This window comes from Trachurus japonicus, chromosome 24 (assembly GCF_045865225.1).
Source record: "Trachurus japonicus isolate A0001 chromosome 24, Traja_1.0".
Taxonomy (NCBI): Eukaryota; Metazoa; Chordata; class Actinopteri; order Carangiformes; family Carangidae; genus Trachurus; species Trachurus japonicus.
In genome coordinates, this window is record NC_140930.1 from 5,102,650 (window position 1) to 5,126,866 (window position 24,217).

The window sequence follows — 24,217 nt, forward strand, 5'->3', positions numbered from 1 at the left end:
AGAGGAAGGGAAAGAAAATACTGTCTGGATTATGGGGAATAATGTTTTCTGAAGGTAAATACTCGGTACGTTCACCATCAGGTCAAGTCATTTCGCTTTTGTTGCAGAAGAAGCTCCACAGAATCAGAGTGAATCTGGACTTGAACAGGGGAAAACTGTCATTCTCTGATGGTGATACTAACACACACATACACACCTTCACACACACTTTCACTCAGAAGATGTTTCCATACATTGGCACTGATGATAAAGTCCCAGTGAAGCTGTTACCAGTGAAGGCCTCAGTGACAGTGGAGCAGAGCAGGTAGAGATAAAGAGGATGATCATGATGACCACTGAACAGCAGAAACAGAGCTGCAACCTCCCCTTCATCTCCAAAACACTTGAAAGGGTGGTTGCTGCACAACTAGTCTCAGTTTGGCACAAACAATCTCCACGAACCCTAATCCGGCTTCGTAAAAAACATAGCACTGAAACAGCCCTAGTCAAAATCACCAATGACCTCCTCTGTGCAGCTGACTCTGGACTACTCACCATTCTCATCCTCCTCGATCTCAGCGCAGCATTCAACACCATCTCCCACCTGCTCCTGGACCGCCTGGCTGGCGTTGGGATCACTGGTGCTGCACTGTCCTGGTTCACCTCACTGACTGCCAACAATTCGTTCAACTAAGCAACCACAAGTCTAGGTGTTCGGGTGTTTCACTGGGTGTCCCCCAGGGGTCAGTCTTGGGTCCACTCCTGTTCATCATTTACCTCCTGCCCCTGGGCACACTCCTCCGTCACCATGGGGTCCGTTTTCACTGTTAGGCTGATGACACACAGGTCTACATCTCCTCCAAACCCACTGCTGCCATCCCTCCCACCTCCCTCATCACCTACTTGAAAGACATCCGGAGCTGGATGAGCAGGAACTTCCTGAAGCTAAACGGCAAAAACTGAGGCACTGCTCATCGGCTCTAAATCCACCCTCACCAAATCACAACACACCCAGGCTCCACCCATCATCATCGATTGATTCCCTGTACCCTTCTCCCCCCAAGTCAAGAGCCTCGGCGTCATCCTGGACAACACCCTGTCATTTGCATCCCATCTTCAAAACATCACCCGGACTGCATTCTTCCACCTCCGCAACATCTCCAGACTCCACCCATCACTGACCCAATCCAGCACCAAAATCCTTGTTCACTCACTTGTCACATCACACATAGACTATTGTAATGTCCTCCTCACCGGACTCCCCACCAAACTCATCAACAGACTGCAGATCATTCAGAACTCGGCCGCTCGGATTATCACCCAAATTATCTGACCACATCACCCCTGTCCTCATCCAACTTCACTGGCTCCCGGTGCAATGCCGCATCCTGTACAAAAACCTTTTCCTCACCCACAACGCACTCCACAATCTAGCCCCCACTTACCTCCGCGACCTCCTCCATGAATACACTCCCTCCTGCTCCCTCCGTTCAACCTCTGCTGGACTACTAACCATCCCCACGTCACGCCTGGTGCCCAAGCCTTCAGCTGCTCAGCACCCAAGCTCTGGAACTCTCTCCCCCCACACGTAAGACAGTCAAGACTCCATCACAACATTCAAGTCCCAACTCAAAACCCACCTGTTCAAACTGGCATACTACCTATAACCGGACACTCTGCACACTTTGCACACTTTGTTGCCATTGGCGTTGAGCTCCAGAGTTCAACTTTGCTGGTACTGGTGCCATTACCGGTAATGTTGCCAGTACCGTTGCCATCGTTGGTACCGGTGGCGTTGACGCTGCCGTTGGCGGTACCGTTGCCACATGAGTGTCCATAGTAATCATGATTAATTGGAGACACATTTATTTGTTCAAAATGGAACTTAGATTATTAAAGTGTTTAATAATGGACAAATATTCTGCTTTATTCAAATGTCACTTTACTGTACATGAACCAAAAGCAGGTAAACTGTTTAGACTGAGACCGTTCCCCTTTAATGCATTGTCCTGTTCATTCTGCAGATTGTAGACACTTAACTTTGTTAAATCATATAAAGTAGATTATGGCTCAGATCTGCTGCAGCATTTGTTTAATTTACCAAAATAAAACAAACACAAGAGTTTTTCTTTTACATTCTTTTATGTTGTGGCTCCACATATTTTCAGTACTTTAAAGCCCCAGTATGTAGGAATTACCCCCATCTAGTAGTGCAGTTGCATATCGGAACATATTCTTGATGTTGCATTCACGTGAAATCGGGCAGAAGTCAGACAGACAACAGACACTGCATGTAACAGGATAAACAAGCGTCTATGTAAACAAGTGCTCCGCCAGCACGAGGCAAAACAATACAGGCGTGACAATATGTTGTCATGGTGATGTCGTATTGTTTACCTGACCCATGTTTTACCGTCTTTCTCTCGTTGAGTAAAATGACATCCGGTTGGTTTGCCGACGACGTCATTCAGGTGTCTGACTGCAACTGAATGCAACACCAGTGCCCCCGTCCTTCCTCACACTACACAGTGGTGACAGTTTTAACAGGCGCTACCTGGAAAACTTTCTCCCCGAGCCGACAGCTCTGCTGAGTTTCCGTGGTTACCTACAGTCACGCTGCCACTGAACGTAAAAAATGGCGATGCAACATGGCAGCCAAGGTTCGGTGCGCCCCCCCTTGTATATTTGTAACGACTTGTAACAACTCATTCTAAGGTACGAGAAAGCTTTCATTTGTATGCAGGTGTGATTCGACTTCAGTGAAATACGTATTAATGAAAGCAATATTAGATTTTTGCTAATATAAAGCCAAATAAGTTACATACTGGGGCTTTAATAATATGTTTCCTGGAAAGCAGTAGCTGGTTTGCTGTTAATTGTTGTTTATTGCCCCATTGGGGATAATAAAGACACCTTGAACCTTGTTATTGTAAAATCAGTTGGTCCTCTCAGTCAATAGCTGCAGAATATTTTAATATGTACATAGCAGATCAGCTGAGCAACGCAGGCAGGGTTAAGATAACATCAGGTTTAAGCCTTACCATTTTTTAGGGCTCACTTCTTCGCCATGGTAACTGATGCTGAACTTTTATTAGATTCACAAGTGTTAAAAGCTCCGCCTACCAACCAATCAAATCTCTTTGCAGCAGAAATGACCTCACACTTTTTTTCGACCCAGAGCCTGAAGCCTTGTTGTGCACGACTGCACGTTGTACCTGTCAGATATTAAGAAGAAGAGGTCCCAGTCGTACAGACACATCATTGAGTCATGTGACTCATACAACTTGGCAGCCACTTCTGTCCTGACTGTTTGCAAATGGTGTGGAGTCAACCGCCGAGGCTCATGGGAACTGTAGTGCTGCTGATCAAACTTTTCTTGTCACAGCTCATCATGTGTCTGCTCCACACCTGTGTGACTAATATTCACTGCACCACATTTATCTGAGAGGACCTATTTCTTCTGAGTTTTCTGATTCATGTTCACAAACAAACAAACAAACAAACAAAAAAACACCAACTGTTTCCCAATGGATGAAAGGTCTGCAATGAAATCAATCTGTTCTTGGTTGCCAAAGCTCCGCCCCCTCACCTGAGACAAACCAGGAAACAGTTTGAACATGGTCAGTCACAGTGCGCCGACTGAAGAAGAGCTGCTTCAACCTGCTGCCACTCCACACACTGAAGGTGAGTTTGACTAAAACCTGGACTCAGAGTCACAGTAAACTTCAGTCAAGTCAGTAGAGGAGGGAGGGGAGCCATGACTGACTCTACTTCCTGTCTGCTGTGTTTTCAGCTTCACTCACGGACTAAATGGCTTCCAGATTAGAGGAGGATCTCTGCTGTCCGGTCTGTACGGAGGTCTTCGGAGATCCTGTTCTTCTGTCCTGCAGCCACAGTTTCTGTAAAGACTGTCTGAAGAGCTGGTGGAAGGAGAAACGAGATCAACTGTGTCCAGTTTGTAAGAGAAGATCTTCAAAGCCACATCCACCTAGTAACCTGGCCTTGAAGAACCTGTGTGAGAGCTTCTTGCAGCAGAGAGAGCAGAGATCTTCAGAGGCTCTCTGCAGTCTGCACTCTGAGAAACTCAAACTCTTCTGTCTGGACCATCAGCAGCCAGTGTGTCTCATCTGCAGAGATTCAGATAAACACACCAACCACAGATTCAAACCCATCGATGAAGCAGCTTCAGACCTCAAGAAGGAACTTGAGGAAACTCTGGAGCCCTTAAAGAAGAAGTTAAAGGGTTTTGAAGAAGTTCAAGTGAAGTTTGGTCAAACAGCAGAACACATTAAGGTCCAGGCCCGACACACAGAGAGGCAGATTAAGGAGCAGTTTAAGAAGCTTCACCAGTTTCTAGAAGAGGAAGAGGAGGCCAGGATGGCTGCACTGAGGGAGGAAGAGGAGCAGAAGAGTCAGAGGATGAAGGAGAAGATGGAGGCTCTGTGCAGAGAGATAGCAGCTCTTTCACACACAGTCAGAGCCACAGAGGACGAGCTGAGAGCTGAAGACGTCTCATTCCTGCTCAACTACAAGGCTGCAGTGGAAAGAGTCCAGCACCACCCCCTGCTGGAGGATCCACAGCTGGACTCAGGAGCTCTGATAGACCAGGCCAAACACCTGGGCAACCTGACCTTCAACATCTGGAACAAGATGAAGGACATGGTCTCCTACAGTCCTGTGGTTCTGGACCCAAACACTGCTTATACAGATCTCATCCTGTCTGAAGATCTGACCAGTGTGAGATATGGAGATGAACAGCAGCTTCCTGACAATCCAGAGAGGTTTGATACTTACTGCTCTGTCCTGGGCTCTGAGGGATTTAACTCAGGGACTCACAGCTGGGATGTCCAGGTTGGAGACATTACACTGTGGGGACTGGGTGTGGTGACAGAGTTTGTGGAAAGGAAGGGAAAGAAAGCACTGTCTGGATTATGGGGAATAAAGTTTTATGGAGGTAAATTCTCAGCATGGTCGCCATCAGCTCCAAACATAGCTCTGCTAGTGAAGAAGAAGCTCCAGAGAATCAGAGTGAAACTGGACTGGAACATAGGGAAATTGTCGTTCTCTGATTGTGATACTAACACACACATACACACCTTCAAACACACTTTCAGTGAGAAGATGTTTCCATACATTTACACTGGTGATAAAGTCCCAGTGAAGCTGTTCCCAGTGAAGGTGTCAGTGACATTACAAAGAAGTAGGTTACTTTCCTAAAGTCACCTAATTAAAAAGCAGCATGTCATGAGCTGTTGGTAACTAACGCTCCATATTCCCACATGATATTCATATATTGTTTATTGTTTGTTTTTTTTAAATCTATTTTAGTTTTTTAGTTTTTTTCTTAAATATTTGGCAAAATGGAATTTTGACTATACATATTTTGCATTTTGGTTGATGTATGTTAATGAATGATCGTGGATCCTGAATGTTTTGAGGGTATACGTTCACTGTCAAAACTTTGCAACTTGACAAATCTGTTAAGAAAACATTTCCTCATTATGTTTGTTAAAATGTAACTTCCCTCATAAAAATATTTGTAATTTGTAACAAGTAATTCATGAAATTCTTTTAGGAAACTTTATTATGACCTTAACCTGCACTAAATGCAGCTTGTTAGCTTCAGCTGTTGAGACTGAGACTGTTGATTCATCTCCAGCAACTGGCTCAAACTATGGGTCAAAGGTCACAGAAGAATATTGTAATTCCCAGGTAAATTTTATTATTATGGTTATAATTTCTATTACACTTGTTGTTGTTAGGGAGAAATTCTGAGGTGATGCAGAAATAAAAGAAGTACCAGAGTCCTCAATGTCTTATACTGAAGAAGTTTATTTGCACTTGATCAAGAAGAACGGAGGAGTCATCCACACAACGGATGCCACCTCTGTTCTGAGGGCCAAACATTCTTATAGTAGAAAGGTGGACAGAGCCTGCAGAGGGAGATGTATTAACATCCTATTGGCCATTGGGCATAGACATCAAGATAAGACACCAGCTAGGTGATGGGAGAGCAACAATGGTTTCTCTGTCCTCACACAAAGTGTTATTCAGCGACCGTTATGATCTAACTCTACAGTTGTGTCTGGAAACCGCCAAAGAGTGAGAGTTACTGTCAGCCATTTCTCCACAGAGATATCACAATCCGGGACCCCCAAGCTCCGCCTCACTTGACATCAATGTACTAATGCTGTTGGTGCAGAGATCATTTCATGGCGATGTAATGGAGGGTCCGGGTGCACTCACTCACCCATAAAGGATGTGCAAACCTGACTGCCAAACTGGCAAAACGGTTTGCATCGTCGCCTGCCATGCGGGAGACCAGGGTTCGAACCCCACCTGGGGCAGTCCGTACCGAAACACAACGCAGAGGGCCAGATTTAACATCAGCTACAGTGGTGCCGTGACCTGGATGACCTGGGTGGAGTGAGTTCGGCGGGGGTGAGTGTAACCGAGTGTCCATGTGCACTCACTCACTCATAAAGCATGTGCAAACCCAACTGCGCAAAACGGTTTGCATAGTCACCTGCCATGCAGGACTAGGGTTCAAACCCCACCTGGGGCAGTCGGTACCGAGCCACAACACAGAGGGCCAGATAACATCGGCTACACCGATATTGCCAACGTAACCAGATGTAAATATTTATATATTTTGGACCCGTCAAAATGTATAAAACAATTATTCATATACTATAAAAAAAATTCAATAAATTAATACTTTTATTCTGCACCCCAATGTTCTGTGGAGGTTTTACTTTTGAAAAATTAATTATTTTGATGAAAAAGTTGTAGCTACCGTAAAACTTCAAATAATGGCCGAGTCCCAAATTGCCGCCGGTCCCAATTAACCGCCGGGTGTAGCAAAATATTTTTTATATTAAACGCCCATCCCAAATAAACGCCGGGTCAAACATTGTTTTTCTGGTTGCCAAAAAATATTCTATGTAAATATAGCGGGTGTCTTGTGACATTAAAGTCGGCCGAGGACTGACGAGACGTCAGCTGGTTGCTCCTGCCCGGTCTGTCCACTCCTCTCATCCACACTTCAGCACCTCTCCTGGGCTGCACCGTGTCGGCTCAGCTCGGCTCACTCCTCGTTTTAAATTACTTTTAAAAGTAGCGTAAATAGCCTACTGTTCTCTGACACTCCACACACTGAAGGTGAGTTTGACTAAAACCTGGACTCAGAGTCACAGTAAACTTCAGTCAAGTCAGTAGAGGAGGGAGGGGAGCCATGACTTTCTGTCTGCTGTGTTTTCAGCTTCACTCACAGACTAAATGGCTTCCAGATTAGAGGAGTGTCTCTGCTGTCCGGTCTGTACGGAGGTCTTCAGAGATCCTGTTCTTATGACCTGCAGCCACAGCTTCTGTAAAGACTGTCTGAAGAGCTGGTGGAAGAAGAAACAAGATCCACTGTGTCCAGTTTGTAAGAGAAGATCTTCAAAGCCAGAACCACCTAGCAACCTGGTCCTGAAGAACCTGTGTGAGAACTTCTTACAACAGAGATCTTCAGAAGCCCTCTGCAGTCTGCACTCTGAGAAACTCAGACTCTTCTGTCTGGACCATCAGCAGCCAGTGTGTCTCGTCTGCAGAGATTCAGATAAACACACCAACCACAGATTCAAACCCATCGATGAAGCTGCTTCACAACTCAAGAAGGAACTTGAGGAAACTCTGGAGCCCTTAAAGAAGAAGTTAAAGGGTTTTGAAGAAGTTCAATTGGAGTTTATTCAAACAGCAGAACACATCAAGGTCCAGGCCCGACACACAGAGAGGCAGATTAAGGAGCAGTTTAAGAAGCTTCACCAGTTTCTAGAAGAGGAAGAGGAGGCCAGGATGGCTGCACTGAGGGAGGAAGAGGAGCAGAAGAGTCAGAGGATGAAGGAGAAGATGGAGGCTCTGAGCAGAGAGATAGCAGCTCTTTCACACACAGTCAGAGCCACAGAGGACGAGCTGAGAGCTGAAGACGTCTCATTCCTGCTCAACTACAAGGCTGCAGTGGAAAGAGTCCGGCAGCGCCCCCTGCTGGAGGATCCACAGCTGGACTCAGGAGCTCTGATAGACCAGGCCAAACACCTGGGCAACCTGACCTTCAACATCTGGAACAAGATGAAGGACATGGTGTCCTACAGTCCTGTGGTTCTGGACCCAAACACTGCTGGTCTGTATCTCATCCTGTCTGAAGATCTGACCAGTGTGAGACGAGGAGGACACAGACAGCAGCTTCCTGACAACCCAGAGAGGATTGATTCTTACTGTGTTGTCCTGAGCTCTGAGGGTTTTAACTCAGGGACCCACACCTGGGATGTCCAGGTTGGAGACATTACGTACTGGGGACTGGGTGTGTTAGCAGAGTCTGTGCAGAGGAAGGGAGACAATATATGGTCTGGATTATGGGGAATATGGTTCTATAAAGGTAAATACTCAGCACTTTCACCATCAGCTCCAGACACTGATCTCCCAGTGAAGAAGAAGTTCCAGAGGATCAGAGTGAATCTGAACTGGAACAGAGGGAGACTGTCGTTCTCTGATCTTGATACTAACACACACATACACACCTTCACGCACACTTTCACTGAGAAGATGTTTCCATACATTGGCACTGATGATCAAGTCCCCATGACGCTGTTACCAAGGTGTCAGTGACAGTAGAGCAGAGCAGGTAGAGATAAAGAGGATGATCATATAATGTTGTTGTTTAAGAAGTCAGTGAACTGAACCGGTTCAACTGCACTTGTCCTCCTGCTGCCTCGTTGTTACAATCACTCTGGTTTTGTAATAATTATGATGTAGCTAATAGGGGTGCAATGGTACAGGTAGCCCACGGTACAATACGTACCTCGGTTTTTGGCCACGGTTCTCGGTACGGTTTCGGTATGTGTTTTGTGCAGAGAACTTTTTTTTTCTCCCAAAATAATGTTTAAAATTTATATTATTTCTAATATTAGGCTACTACTCCTTGTAGAGCTCTCCTCTCTCTCTCTCTCTCACTCACACACACACACACACACACACACACACACCTGGGGTCCGTTTCAGGAAGCAGGCTCAACAAACTCTGAGTCAAATCCCGAGCTCAGGGTTGATTGAGCCTGAGCTGGAAAACTCAGATGAGTTTCCCTCATCTCAGGCTCAACAGACTTAGAGTTTCCACTAATCTCGCTTTCTGAAACGGACCCCTGAACTGTCTGTGAACAGCCCCTAGCTCGTTGCATCCCCCTAGCTCCTTCTCCCTCTGCACTAGTCTTTCAGTATATGGTGCACACTCTGAAGCCACTTTCAAACAGAGATGGCGCTATATTGCCGTCATGGAAGACGTCACTATGCTGCAGCCACAGTCTCTCACTGGGAAAGAAGATGTTAGTCTATTGTGTTTTTTTAAACAGCCTTTCCCTGTCAGTCAACTCCTCCTGCCGACCTCGGCCTCTCTATCGCGCACCGACACGCGGGCACGCGACCACACACATGCAGTGTGCATGGACAGAGTCCTGCTGTAACTCTCATAAAAGCTAAATGTGCTAAATCGTGCTAATAACTAATTAATTTCCCCCGCGATTGCGATCAGCGACCGCTCATGCTGCCGCCTGTTTGTTTTCTTTTCTTTTTTCCCCTCTTCTGTGTGTGTGAGCTGCACTTTCAGTGTGATGGGGGTGGGGAGTCACTGTGAGTGTGTGGAGGCTCAACAGTGATTGGACATCAACTCGCGGGGGCGGGCTTTCGCCTTAAACGGCCAGGCACACACATACACGGCACAGCTGCCTGTAAAGCAGTAAGAGCTGGTAGAAGCTGAATCTGAAATACCGCGGTCCAAGAGCGTATTGCACCGTGCAGGCCGTACCGAACGGTTCGGTATTTTACCGAGAACCGTTGCATCCCTAGTAGCTAACCATTTCTTTTAGTTATGCTTTTGCAATCTTTTGAAACTTTAATGTCAATAAAGTCTTTGAATTCAAATAGTTTGAACTGAAAGAGAGGAAGGTAAAACTAGGCTTATTAACATATCAAGACTGTCAGTCAATTAAAAATATTTGATTCTTATCAATCAAATAAGTGTCTGTCCATCGTGATCATGAACTGGAGACAAATTTATTTGTTCAAAATGTACCTTAGGCTATTAAATTGTTGAATAATGGACAATGCTGCTTCATTCAAATGTAAATGTATTTAACGTGAACCAAAAACAGAGACAAAAGCTCCAATAAAAAAGGTGAAAGTAGATTAGTTTATTGTAGCTCAGATCAGCTGAAGCATTTGTTCAATTTAAAGGTGTTAGCTACTGTTTAATTCTTCCCGGCGGCCATTAGGTGTCCCACTCACACTCGCCCGCTCTCGCTCCAACCTTCAATTGTACTGGTTGCCAGGTACGGCTAGTAGCTAAAGTTAAGCTAACACTAACCGTATTTAATCCGGTGTTGACAGCAGACTGGAAACACATCTGAATCATTTCACACTAACTCACCTGCGGGCGAACCCGATAAACCTGCAGCATCATGACTGCACCAGAAACGTTACAGTACCGGCTGACCGTTAGTTAGCATTAGCATTAGCACGATGCCATTTTCTCCACAGAGCTAATCACGATCAGGCCCTCGAGCTCCACCTCACTTGACATCAACGTACTAATGCTGTTGGCGCAGAGATCATTTCATGCCGATGTTGCCAATAGCCAGATGTATATTTTGGACCCGTCAAAATTTATAAAACTATTATTTTAAAAAAATCAATAAAATGAATACTTTCATTCTGCACCCCAATGTTCTGTGGATGTATTATTTTTCGGAAAATGTATCATTTGATGAAAAAGTTGTAGCTATATCTTTTAACCAAAATAAAACAAAAATAAGAGTTTTACTTTTACATTCTTTTAGGTTGTGTCTCCACAACTTCTTAGTAATTTAATAAGACATTTCCTGGAAAGATGTAGATGATTTGGTGTTAATTGTTATTGTAAAATAAGTTGGTTCTCTCCTTGTTGTACATGTTGTCCTGTCAGATATTAAAGTTAAGTCTTGTTATTGCTCTGAGTTCCCAGTCGTACAGACTCATCATTGAGTCATGTGACTCGTAGAACTTGGCAGCCACTTCTGTCCTGACTGTTTGCAAATGACGTGGAGTCAACTGCAGAGGCTCATGGGAATTGTAGTGCTGCCGATCAAACTTTTTAATTACATATTCTTGCCATAGCTCGTCATGTGTTTGTTCCACATCAGTGTGACTAATATTCACTGTAACACATTTAGCCTATCTGATAGGACCAGTTTCATCTGAGTTTTCTGATACAAACAAAAAAACAGCTGCTGCACCAACTGTTTCCCAATGGATCAAAGGTCTGCAATGAAATCAACCTGTTCTTGGTTGCCAAAGCTCTGCCCCCTCACCTGAGACAAACCAGGGAACAGTTTAGACTTGTTCAGTCACAGAGCACCGACTGAAGAAGAGACGATCAGATTCAGCTTCAGACCAAACTAACAACTTCCTGTGAGTGTGTCCAGCTACAACACTGCTGCTTCAACCTGCTGACACTCCACACACTGAAGGTGAGTTTGACTAAAACCTGGACTCAGACTCACAGTAAACTTCAGTCAAGTCAGTAGAGGAGGGAGGGGAGCCATGACTGACTCTATTTCCTGTCTGCTGTGTTTTCAGCTTCACTCACAGACTAAATGGCTTCCAGATTAGAGGAGGATCTCTGCTGTCCGGTCTGTACGGAGGTCTTCAGAGATCCTGTTGTTCTGGCCTGCAGCCACAGCTTCTGTAAAGACTGTCTGAAGAGCTGGTGGAGAGAGAAACAAGATCAACTGTGTCCAGTTTGTAAGAGAAGGTTTTCAAAGCCACATCCACCTTGTAACCTGGCCTTGAAGAACCTATGTGAGAGCTTCTTACAGCAGAGAGAGCAGAGATCTTCAGAAGCTCTCTGCAGTCTGCACTCTGAGAAACTCAGACTCTTCTGTCTGGACCATCAGCAGCCAGTGTGTCTCGTCTGCAGAGATTCAGATAAACACACCAACCACAGATTTAAACCCATCGATGAAGCTGCTTCACAACTCAAGAAGGAACTTGAGGAAACTCTGGAGCCCTTAAAGAAGAAGTTAAAGGGTTTTGAAGAAGTTCAATTGGAGTTTATTCAAACAGCAGAACACATCAAGGTCCAGGCCCGACACACAGAGAGGCAGATTAAGGAGCAGTTTAAGAAGCTTCACCAGTTTCTAGAAGAGGAAGAGGAGGCCAGGATGGCTGCACTGAGGGAGGAAGAGGAGCAGAAGAGTCAGAGGATGAAGGAGAAGATGGAGGCTCTGAGCAGAGAGATAGCAGCTCTTTCACACACAGTCAGAGCCACAGAGGACGAGCTGAGAGCTGAAGACGTCTCATTCCTGCTCAACTACAAGGCTGCAGTGGAAAGAGTCCGGCAGCGCCCCCTGCTGGAGGATCCACAGCTGGACTCAGGAGCTCTGATAGACCAGGCCAAACACCTGGGCAACCTGACCTTCAACATCTGGAACAAGATGAAGGACATGGTCTCCTACAGTCCTGTGGTTCTGGACCCAAACACTGCTGGTCTATATCTCATCCTGTCTGAAGATCTGACCAGTGTGAGACGAGGAGGACACAGACAGCAGCTTCCTGACAACCCAGAGAGGATTGATTCTTACTGTGTTGTCCTGAGCTCTGAGGGTTTTAACTCAGGGACCCACACCTGGGATGTCCAGGTTGGAGACATTACGTACTGGGGACTGGGTGTGTTAGCAGAGTCTGTGCAGAGGAAGGGAGAGAACATACTGTCTGGATTATGGAAAATAATGTTTGATGAAGGTAAATACAAAGCAGGTTCACCATCAGCTCCAAACATAGCTCTGAAGAAGAAGCTCCAGAGAATCAGAGTGAATCTGGACTTGAACAGAGGAAAACTTTCGTTCTCTGATCCTGATACTAACAAACACATACACACCTTCAAACACACTTTCACTGAGAAGATGTTTCCATTCATTGGCACTGATGATAAAGTTCCAGTGAAGCTGTTACCAGTGAAGGTCTCAGTGACAGTGGAGCAGAGCAGGTAGAGATAAAGAGGATGATCATATTCATATTGTTTAAAAAGTCAGTGAAGTGAACCAGTTCCTCCTGCTGCCTATTTACAACACTCTAGTTTTGTAATAATGATGATGTAATATGATGCAATAATGTTTATCTGGTTATGCGTTTGCAAAATGTTTTTTTTCTCTTTTCTTTTCTGATTCATGTTAACGAAAACAATCTGGCACCCCCAGCTCCGCCTCACTTGACATCAAGGTACTAATGCTGTTGGTGCAGAGAAAATTTTCCACCGATGTAACGGAGGGTCCGGGTGCACTCACTCACCCATAAAGGACGTGCAAACCCAACTGCCAAGCGGTCATTGACCTCTTGGCAAATGGTTTGCATCGTTGCACGCCGTGTAGGTGACTAGGGTTCAAACCCCACCTGGGGCAATCTGTACTGAACCACAACGCAGAGGGCCAGATTACATTGGTTACACCGATGTTGCCAACGTATCCAGATGTAAATATTTATATAATTTGGACCCGTCAAAATTTATAAAACTATTATTTATATACCATAAAAAAAATTAAATAAAATTAATACTTGTATTCTGCACCCCTCTAGATGTTCTGTGGATGTATTATTTTTGAAAAATTAATCATTTTGATGAAGTTGTAGCTATATCCTTTAACCAAAATAAAACAAAAATAAGAGTTTTACTTTTACATTCTTTTAGGTTGTGTCTCCACAACTTCTTAGTAATTTAATAAGACATTTCCTGGAAAGAAGTAGATGATTTGGTGTTAATTGTTATTGTAAAATAACTTGGTTCTCTGCTTGTTGTACATGTTGTCCTGTCAGATATTAAAGTTAAGCCTTGTTATCGCTCTGAGGTCCCAGTTGTACAGACACATCACTGAGTCATGTGACTCGTACAACTTGGCAGCCACTTCTGTCCTGACTGTTTGCAAATGACGTGGAGTCAACAGCCGAGGCTCATGGGAATTGTAGTGCTGCCGATCAAACCTTTTAATTACATATTCTTGCCATAGCTCGTCATGTGTTTGTTCATTTCATTTCATTTCATTTATTGTTTATTTGTGACGGGACTTTGCATATTAATGAACATTATAAAAAATGTAAATACACCAGATTTAGCTCTGGGCTAATTTCCATCTGTAGTCCCGCGGCACACATAACGACAATTGTACAAAACATTAATAACAACATTAATAACATTTAGTATGGTACAAGTACCATATCACAATACCACAATACAATATCACAAATCACATTACAGATTTATACTGTAGCTGTAGTGAAAAGAGCAGTGTGTAATAATAGGTTCGGGATCAAGGATGTAGCTGTTAAGATCCATTAAAGTGCATCTGTTATAAAGTGCTATTATTGCTTACAAAAAGTGCATCTATAATAAAGTGCTGGATTTTAAAGTGCCAGAGGTAAAGTGCCTACAGTTTTGGTAAAAAAAGAAAAGAAATATACATATAAAAACAGAAGAAACAAATACACAAGGCACACACGCACGCACACACGCCCACACATACTCACACAAAAAAGAGCATGCCCTTAATGTTGGCAGGCTTGGTTGTTGGTAAGCCATGTTTTCAGCTGTTTTTTGAATGTTACATATGTTGATATTTCCCATATGGCCAGAGGTAGCGTATTCCACATTGAGCAACCATGGACTGATAAAACCTTCTGTGCGAATGCTGTTCTCCTAAACTGAACCTCACAGTCACCTCTGGTGGTAGCTCTCGTTGTTGTCGCGCTATTTTTCTTTTTAATAAAATGACCTAGTGGCGGAGGTGCCAGCCCATTTAATGACCTGTAAATGAGACAGGAACTTTTGAGTAGTTGGAAGTTCTCGAATGTCAAGAGCTGATATTTTTTCAAAATTGGGCAGAGATGGAAAGACTGGGGCTTTTGATCAAAAACCTTAATTGCTTTTTTATATAGCTGTTTAATAGGTTTCAGAGTGGTGACTCCAGCAAACATCCAGGTTGTGAAGCAATATTCAATATGTGACAGGATCAAGCAGTGTAGGTAGGCTTTTGCCGCCTCCGTTGTAATAAAAGGTCTGATTTGTTTAAAATTTTGTATATTAAATTTCAAAGTGTTGGTTATTTTTTTGGAGTGTTTCTTAAAGGTGAGGTTGGAGTCCAGTAACACCCCGAGGTACTTAAAATGGGTTACTGTCTCCAATTTTACTCCATTCAGGACAACCCCTTTTTCAGACATTGGTGGCTCAGTGTGTTTTGTACCAGTTTTGGTGAACAGCATGTGCACAGTTTTTTTTGTATTTAACATTAAACATGAATTACATAACCAGTCTTGAACCCTAGTTAAAGCATCAGTTAAGTTTTTTGCCGTTGTCATTGCATCCTTTCCCTGAGTATAGATCACAGTGTCGTCAGCATACATCAAGACTCTAACATCTGGACAAATATCAGGAAGATCATTGATGTACATGGAGAATAGCAAAGGTCCCAAGATTGATCCTTGTGGGACTCCAACATGACAAGCTTGGTGGTGAGACATGACATTGTCAATCTTGACTTGCTGTGATCTATCTGACAGATAGGATTTAAACCATGAGATAGCATCATCAGAAAGATTAAAGTGAGTGAGCTTGTTTAAAAGAACTTGGTGGTTGACAGTGTCAAATGCCTTCTTGAGATCTAAAAACACTGCTCCTGCACAGGGGTTCTTATCCAGTAACCCTTTAACGTTCTCAATAAAAAAACAGTTAGCCGTCTCTGTGGAGTGATTGGCCCGGAAACCAAATTGCATGCTGTGAAGTGGGGTAAATCCTTTATCTAGGTGTTTAATGAGTTGGGTTGCTACCCATTTCTCAGCAACTTTTGAGACGATAGGCAGGATGCTAATGGGCCGATAGTTGGCTACCTGTGTTTTTGATCCAGATTTAAAAACAGGTATCACCGATGCCTTCTTCCAAGAAGACGGAACTGCTTTCTGATTGAGTGACTGGTTAACCATGAGGGAGATGGGCCTAGCTAGGACATCTATATGAGTCTTGATGAAGTTAGTGTCGACACCATGAATATCCTTAGCTTTAGAGTTTTTAAGAGCTGCAATAATCTTTTTTACCTCCATCTCGGTTATGTTTTCAAGATGGAAAATAGGGTGATTTTCATTAATCTGGCGGGGTTTAATTGTGGACGGGGTAAAAAGCCTTGTGATATCAGTTACACTATCTATAAAATAATTATTAAAAATATTAGCTACCATACTAGAATCCTTTACCAAGTCATTGTTCACTTCTAGTTCAAGTGCTTTAGTCTCTTGTTTATTCTTGCCTAGTAATTTGTTCAATATTTGCCATGTTTTCTTCCCATTGCCTTTAGCACTTTCTATGATGGAAACAAAGAAATTTGCTTTGTTCCACATCTGTGTGACTAATATTCACTGCAACACATCTGATAGGGCCAGTTTCTTCTGACTTTTCTGATTCATGTTCACAAACAGGAATTAAACCGAGCTGCTGCATCATCCTGCTTTAGTTTCAGTTTGACAGAGCTCCGCCCCCTCACATGGCTCAACCCAGGAAAATGCTGCACTTCCTCCTCAGTCACCGAGACGCAGACTGAAGAAGAGACGATCAGATTCAGCTTCAGACCAAACTAACAACTTCCTGTGAGTGAGTCCAGCTACAACAACACTGCTGCTTCAACCTGCTGACACTCCACACACTGAAGGTGAGTTTGACTAAAACCTGGACTCAGAGTCACAGTAAACTTCAGTCAAGTCAGTAGAGGGGGGAGGGGAGCCATGACTGACTCTATTTCCTGTCTGCTGTGTTTTCAGCTTCACTCACAGACTAAATGGCTTCCAGATTAGAGGAGGATCTCTGCTGTCCGGTCTGTACGGAGGTCTTCAGAGATCCTGTTCTTCTGTCCTGCAGCCACAGCTTCTGTAAAGACTGTCTGAAGAGCTGGTGGAGAGAGAAACAAGATCAACTGTGTCCAGTTTGTAAGAGAAGGTTTTCAAAGCCACATCCACCTTGTAACCTGGCCTTGAAGAACCTATGTGAGAGCTTCTTACAGCAGAGAGAGCAGAGATCTTCAGAGGCTCTCTGCAGTCTGCACTCTGAGGAACTCAAACTCTTCTGTCTGGACCATCAGCAGCCAGTGTGTCTCATCTGCAGAGATTCAGATAAACACACCAGCCACAGAATCAGACCCATCGATGAAGCTGCTTCACAACTCAAGAAGGAACTTGAGGAAACTCTGGAGTCCTTAAAGAAGAAGTTAAACGGTTTTGAAGACGTTCAATTGGAGTTTATTCAAACAGCAGAACACATCAAGGTCCAGGCCCGACACACAGAGAGGCAGATTAAGGAGCAGTTTAAGAAGCTTCACCAGTTTCTAGAAGAGGAAGAGGAGGCCAGGATGGCTGCACTGAGGGAGGAAGAGGAGCAGAAGAGTCAGAGCATGAAGGAGAAGATGGAGGCTCTGAGCAGAGAGATAGCAGCTCTTTCACACACAGTCAGAGCCACAGAGGACGAGCTGAGAGCTGAAGACGTCTCATTCCTGCTCAACTACAAGGCTGCAGTGGAAAGAGTCCAGCAGCGCCCCCTGCTGGAGGATCCACAGCTGGACTCAGGAGCTCTGATAGACCAGGCCAAACACCTGGGCAACCTGACCTTCAACATCTGGAACAAGATGAAGGACATGGTCTCCTACAGTCCTGTGGTTCTGGACCCAAACACTGCTTATCCAGATCTCATCCTGTCTGACGATCTGACCAGTGTGAGAGTAGGAGATGAACAGCAGCTTCCTGACAATCCAGAGAGGTTTGATTATTACTATGTTGTCTTGAGCTCTGAGGGTTTTAACTCAGGGACTCACAGCTGGGATGTCCAGGTTGTAGACAGTGCAGACTGGGGACTGGGTGTGTTAGCAGAGTCTGTGGAAAGGAAGGGAGAAAACATATGGCCTGGATTATGGGAAATATGGTTCAATGAAGGTAAATTCTCAGCATGGTCACCATCAGCTCCAGACATAGCTCTCCCAGTGAAGAAGAAGATCCAGAGGATCAGAGTGAATCTGGACTTCAACAGAGGAAAACTGTCGTTCTCTGATCCTGATACTAACACACACATACACACCTTCACACATACTTTCACTGAGAAGATGTTTCCATATCTCTCTAATAGTCATTTCCTCCCAGTGAAGCTGTTACCAGTGAAGGTCTCAGTGACAGTGGAGCAGAGCAGGTAGAGATAAAGAGGACGATCATATTTCTAATGTTGAAGTCAGTGAACTGGAACGGTTCAACTGCACCTGTCCTCCTGTTGTCTCATTATTACAAACACTGGTTTTTATTTCTGTATCTTGTAATAAATCAAAGAATAGACACTGCAGCAGCAGAGAGTTACTGTGACCACTGAACAGCAGAAACAGAGCTGCATTTCTAGGCCCAGTGTAGCAAAAAACATTACGAACAAGTAGGTTACTTTCCTAACGTCACCTAATGAAAAAGCAGCATGTCATGAGCTGTTGGTAACTAACGCTCCATATTCCCACATGATATTCATATGTTGTTTATTGTTTTTTTTTTTTTTTAATTTATTTTTGTTTTTCAGTTCTTTTCTTAAATGTTTGGCAAAATGGAATTTTGACTTGACATATTTTGCATTTTGGTTGATGTATGTTCATGAATGATCGTGGATCCTGAATGTTTTGAGGGTATACGTTCAGTGTCAAAACTTTGCAACTTGACAAATCTGTTTATGAAAACATTTCCTCATTATGTTTGTTAAAATGTAACTTCTCTCATAAAAATATTTGTGAAGAAGTAATTCATGAAATTCTTTCAGGAAACTTTATTATGACCTTAACCTGCACTAAATGCAGCTTGTTAGCTCTATAGTCTAAAAGCCTTAATAATGTATCAGGACTGTCAATCAATTAAATATACAGTAGCTCCAATAAAAACATGTGAATGGAAACTGTTGAGACTGAGACTGTTGATTCATCTCTAGCAACTAGCTCAAACTATGGGTCAAAGGTCACAGAAAAATATTGTAATTCCCAGGTTAATTTTATTGTTATGGTTATAATTTCTATTGCACATACATTTGTTGTTGTTGTTGTTGTTAGGGAGAAGTTCTGATGCAGGAAAAATAAGAAGTTCCAGAGTCCTGGATGTCTTATACTGAAGAAGTTTATTTGCAGTTGATCAAGGAGAACGGAGGAGTCATCGACACAACCGATGCCACCTCTGTTCTGAGGGCCAAACAGCGCAGTCCAGATTCTTATAGTAGAAAGGTGGACAGAGCCTGCAGAGGGAGATGTATTAACATCCTATTGGCCATTGGGCATAGACATCAAGATAAGACACCAGCTAGGTGATGGGAGAGCAACAATGGTTTCTCTGTCCTCACACAAAGTGTTATCCAGCGACCGTTATGATCTAACTCTACAGTTGTGAAACCGCCAAAGAGTGCGAGTTACTGTCAGCCATTTCTCCACAGAGATATCACAATCTGGCATCCCCGAGCTCCGCCTCACTTGAAATCAACGTAGTGATGCTGTTGGTGCAGAGATAATTTCATGCCTATATAACGGAGGGTCCGGGTGCACTCACTCAACCCATAAAAGATGTGCAAACCCGACTGCCAAGCGGTCATTGAACTCTTGGCAAAACGGTTTGCATCGTCGCCTGCTGTGCGGGAGATCCGGGTTCGAACCCCACCTGGGGCAGTCCAGACCGAAACACAACACGGAGGGCCAGATTTAACATCAGCTACAGTGGTGCCATGACCTGGATGCTCTGGGTGGAGTGAGTTCGGCAGGGATGAGTGTAACCGAGGGTCCGGGTGCACTCACTCACCCATAAAGGATGTGCAAACCTAACTGCTAAGTGGTCATTGACCTCTTGGCAAAACGGTTTGCATAGTCACCTGCCGTGCAGGACTAGGGTTCAAACCCCACCTGGGGCAATCCGTACCGAGCCACAACACAGAGGGCCAGATAACATCGGCTACACCGATATGGCCAACGTAACCAGATGTAAATATTTATATATTTTGGACCCGTCAAAATGTATAAAACAATTATTTATATACTATAAAAAAATTCAATAAAATTTATACTTTTATTCTGCACCCCAATGTTCTGTGGAGGTTTTACTTTTGAAAAATTAATTATTTTGATGAAAAAGTTGTAGGTATATCCGTTAACCAAAAATAAAACAAAAATAGGAGTTTTAATTTTAGGGTACATTCTTTTATGTTGTGTCTCCACAACTTCTTAGTAATTTAATAATACATTTCCTGGAAAGAAGTAGATGATTTGGTGTTAGTTGTTATTGTAAAATAAGTTGGTTCTCTCCTTGTTGTACATGTTGTACCTGTCAGATATTAAAGTTAAGCCTTGTTATTGCTCTGAGTTCCCAGTCGTACAGACTCATCATTGTGTCATGTGACTCGTACAACTTGGCAGCCACTTCTGTCCTGACTGTTTGCAAATGACGTGGAGTCAACCGTCGAGGCTCATGGGAACTGTAGTGCTGCCGATCAAACTTTTTAATTACATATTCTTGCCATAGCTCGTCATGTGTTTGTTCCACATCTGTGTGACTAATATTCACTGCAACACATTTAGCCTATCTGATAGGGCCAGTTTCTTCTGACTTTTCTGATAAATGTTCACAAACAGGAATTAAACCGAGCTGCTGCATCATCCTGCTTAAGTTTCAGTTTGACAGAGCTCCGCCCCCTCACATGGCTCAACCCAGGAAAATGCTGCACTTCCTCCTCAGTCACCGAGACGCAGACTGAAGAAGAGACGATCAGATTCAGCTTCAGACCAAACTAACAACTTCCTGTGAGTGAGTCCAGCTACAACACTGTTGCTTCAACCTGCTGACACTCCACACACTGAAGGTGAGTTTGACTAAAACCTGGACTCAGAGTCACAGTAAACTTCAGTCAAGTCAGTAGAGGAGGGAGGGGAGCCATGACTGACTCTACTTCCTGTCTGCTGTGTTTTCAGCTTCACTCACGGACTAAATGGCTTCCAGATTAGAGGAGGATCTCTGCTGTCCGGTCTGTACGGAGGTCTTCGGAGATCCTGTTCTTCTGTCCTGCAGCCACAGTTTCTGTAAAGACTGTCTGAAGAGCTGGTGGAAGGAGAAACGAGATCAACTGTGTCCAGTTTGTAAGAGAAGATCTTCAAAGCCACATCCACCTAGTAACCTGGCCTTGAAGAACCTGTGTGAGAGCTTCTTGCAGCAGAGAGAGCAGATATCTTCAGAGGCTCTCTGCAGTCTGCACTCTGAGAAACTCAAACTCTTCTGTCTGGACCATCAGCAGCCAGTGTGTCTCGTCTGCAGAGATTCAGATAAACACACCAACCACAGATTCAAACCCATCGATGAAGCAGCTTCAGACCTCAAGAAGGAACTTGAGGAAACTCTGGAGCCCTTAAAGAAGAAATTAAAGGGTTTTGAAGAAGTTCAAGTGAAGTTTGGTCAAACAGCAGAACACATTAAGGTCCAGGCCTGACACACAGAGAGGCAGATTAAGGAGCAGTTTAAGAAGCTTCACCAGTTTCTAGAAGAGGAAGAGGAGGCCAGGATGGCTGCACTGAGGGAGGAAGAGGAGCAGAAGAGTCAGAGGATGAAGGAGAAGATGGAGGCTCTGTGCAGAGAGATAGCAGCTCTTTCACACACAGTCAGAGCCACAGAGGACGAGCTGAGAGCTGAAGACGTCTCATTCCTGCTCAACTACAAGGCTGCAGTGGAAAGAGTCCAGCACCACCCCCTGCTGGAGGATCCACAGCTGGACTCAGGAGCTCTGATAGACCAGGCCAAACACCTGGGCAACCTGACCTTCAACATCTGGAACAAGATGAAGGACATGGTCTCCTACAGTCCTGTGGTTCTGGACCCAAACACTGCTTATACAGATCTCATCCTGTCTGAAGATCTGACCAGTGTGAGATATGGAGATGAACAGCAGCTTCCTGACAATCCAGAGAGGTTTGATACTTACTGCTCTGTCCTGAGCTCTGAGGGATTTAACTCAGGGACTCACAGCTGGGATGTCCAGGTTGGAGACATTACACTGTGGGGACTGGGTGTGGTGACAGAGTTTGTGGAAAGGAAGGGAAAGAAAGCACTGTCTGGATTATGGGGAATAAAGTTTTATGGAGGTAAATTCTCAGCATGGTCGCCATCAGCTCCAAACATAGCTCTGCTAGTGAAGAAGAAGCTCCAGAGAATCAGAGTGAAACTGGACTGGAACATAGGGAAATTGTCGTTCTCTGATTGTGATACTAACACACACATACACACCTTCAAACACACTTTCAGTGAGAAGATGTTTCCATACATTTACACTGGTGATAAAGTCCCAGTGAAGCTGTTACCAGTCAAGGTGTCAGTGACATACAAAGAAGTAGGTTACTTTCCTAAAGTCACCTAATTAAAAAGCAGCATGTCATGAGCTGTTGGTAACTAACGCTCCATATTCCCACATGATATTCATATATTGTTTATTGTTTGTTTTTTTTAAATCTATTTTTGTTTTTTAGTTTTTTTCTTAAATATTTGGCAAAATGGAATTTTGACTTGACATATTTTGCATTTTGGTTGATGTATGTTAATGAATGATCGTGGATCCTGAATGTTTTGAGGGTATACGTTCACTGTCAAAACTTTGCAACTTGACAAATCTGTTAAGAAAACATTTCCTCATTATGTTTGTTAAAATGTAACTTCCCTCATAAAAATATTTGTAATTTGTAACAAGTAATTCATGAAATTCTTTTAGGAAACTTTATTATGACCTTAACCTGCACTAAATGCAGCTTGTTAGCTTCAGCTGTTGAGACTGAGACTGTTGATTCATCTCCAGCAACTGGCTCAAACTATGGGTCAAAGGTCACAGAAGAATATTGTAATTCCCAGGTAAATTTTATTATTATGGTTATAATTTCTATTGCACATACATTTGTTGTTGTTAGGGAGAAATTCTGAGGTGATGCAGAAATAAAAGAAGTACCAGAGTCCTCGATGTCTTATACTGAAAAAGTTTATTTGCACTTGATCAAGAAGAACGGAGGAGTCATCCACACAACGGATGCCACCTCTGTTCTGAGGGCCAAACATTCTTATAGTAGAAAGGTGGACAGAGCCTGCAGAGGGAGATGTATTAACATCCTATTGGCCATTGGGCATAGAAATCAAGATAAGACACCAGCTAGGTGATGGGAGAGCAACAATGGTTTCTCTGTCCTCACACAAAGTGTTATTCAGCGACCGTTATGATCTAACTCTACAGTTGTGAAACCGCCAAAGAGTGCGAGTTACTGTCAGCCATTTCTCCACAGAGATATCACAATCTGGCATCCCCGAGCTCCGCCTCACTTGAAATCAACGTAGTGATGCTGTTGGTGCAGAGATAATTTCATGCCTATATAACGGAGGGTCCGGGTGCACTCACTCAACCCATAAAAGATGTGCAAACCCGACTGCCAAGCGGTCATTGACCTCTTGGCAAAACGGTTTGCATCGTCGCCTGCTGTGCGGGAGATCCGGGTTCGAACCCCACCTGGGGCAGTCCAGACCGAAACACAACACGGAGGGCCAGATTTAACATCAGCTACAGTGGTGCCATGACCTGGATGCTCTGGGTGGAGTGAGTTCGGCAGGGATGAGTGTAACCGAGGGTCCGGGTGCACTCACTCACCCATAAAGGATGTGCAAACCTAACTGCCAAGTGGTCATTGACCTCTTGGCAAAACGGTTTGCATAGTCACCTGCCGTGCAGGACTAGGGTTCAAACCCCACCTGGGGCAATCCGTACCGAGCCACAACACAGAGGGCCAGATAACATCGGCTACACCGATATGGCTAACGTAACCAGATGTAAATATTTATATATTTTGGACCCGTCAAAATGTATAAAACAATTATTTATACACTATAAAAAAATTCAATAAAATGTATACTTTTATTCTGCACCCCAATGTTCTGTGGAGGTTTTACTTTTGAAAAATTAATTATTTTGATGAAAAAGTTGTAGCTATATCCGTTAACCAAAAATAAAACAAAAATAGGAGTTTTAATTTTAGGGTACATTCTTTTATGTTGTGTCTCCACAACTTCTTAGTAATTTAATAATACATTTCCTGGAAAGAAGTAGATGATTTGGTGTTAGTTGTTATTGTAA

General features: G+C 43.8%; 4 protein-coding genes and 1 pseudogene across 4 annotated transcripts; all 5 read left to right on the forward strand.

Moving 5' to 3' along the window:
* The first annotated feature begins 3,685 nt into the window (after nt 1–3,685).
* Nucleotides 3,686–5,243, forward strand: LOC146961199 (nuclear factor 7, ovary-like). Its single transcript, XM_085770984.1, has one exon. The coding sequence runs from the start codon at nt 3,790–3,792 to the stop codon at nt 5,194–5,196; it is 1,407 nt and encodes a 468-aa protein (XP_085627110.1). The 5' UTR covers nt 3,686–3,789; the 3' UTR covers nt 5,197–5,243.
* Nucleotides 5,244–7,257: 2,014 nt separating this feature from the next.
* LOC146961200 (nuclear factor 7, brain-like) lies at nt 7,258–8,625 on the forward strand. Its single transcript, XM_085771683.1, has one exon. It carries the CDS (start codon nt 7,258–7,260, stop codon nt 8,623–8,625), a length of 1,368 nt encoding a protein of 455 aa, XP_085627809.1.
* A 2,728-nt stretch (nt 8,626–11,353) lies between these two features.
* Nucleotides 11,354–13,900, forward strand: LOC146961201 (nuclear factor 7, brain-like). Its single transcript, XM_085770988.1, has 2 exons — nt 11,354–11,516; nt 11,626–13,900. The coding sequence occupies exon 2, from the start codon at nt 11,643–11,645 to the stop codon at nt 13,035–13,037; it is 1,395 nt and encodes a 464-aa protein (XP_085627114.1). The 5' UTR covers nt 11,354–11,516; nt 11,626–11,642; the 3' UTR covers nt 13,038–13,900.
* Nucleotides 13,901–16,482: 2,582 nt separating this feature from the next.
* LOC146961202 (nuclear factor 7, brain-like) lies at nt 16,483–18,899 on the forward strand. Its single transcript, XM_085770985.1, has 2 exons — nt 16,483–16,733; nt 16,843–18,899. Exon 2 carries the CDS (start codon nt 16,860–16,862, stop codon nt 18,255–18,257), a length of 1,398 nt encoding a protein of 465 aa, XP_085627111.1. The 5' UTR covers nt 16,483–16,733; nt 16,843–16,859; the 3' UTR covers nt 18,258–18,899.
* Nucleotides 18,900–20,374: 1,475 nt separating this feature from the next.
* On the forward strand, nt 20,375–22,468 carry LOC146961203 (E3 ubiquitin-protein ligase TRIM39-like; annotated as a pseudogene).
* The last annotated feature ends 1,749 nt before the right edge of the window (nt 22,469–24,217 follow it).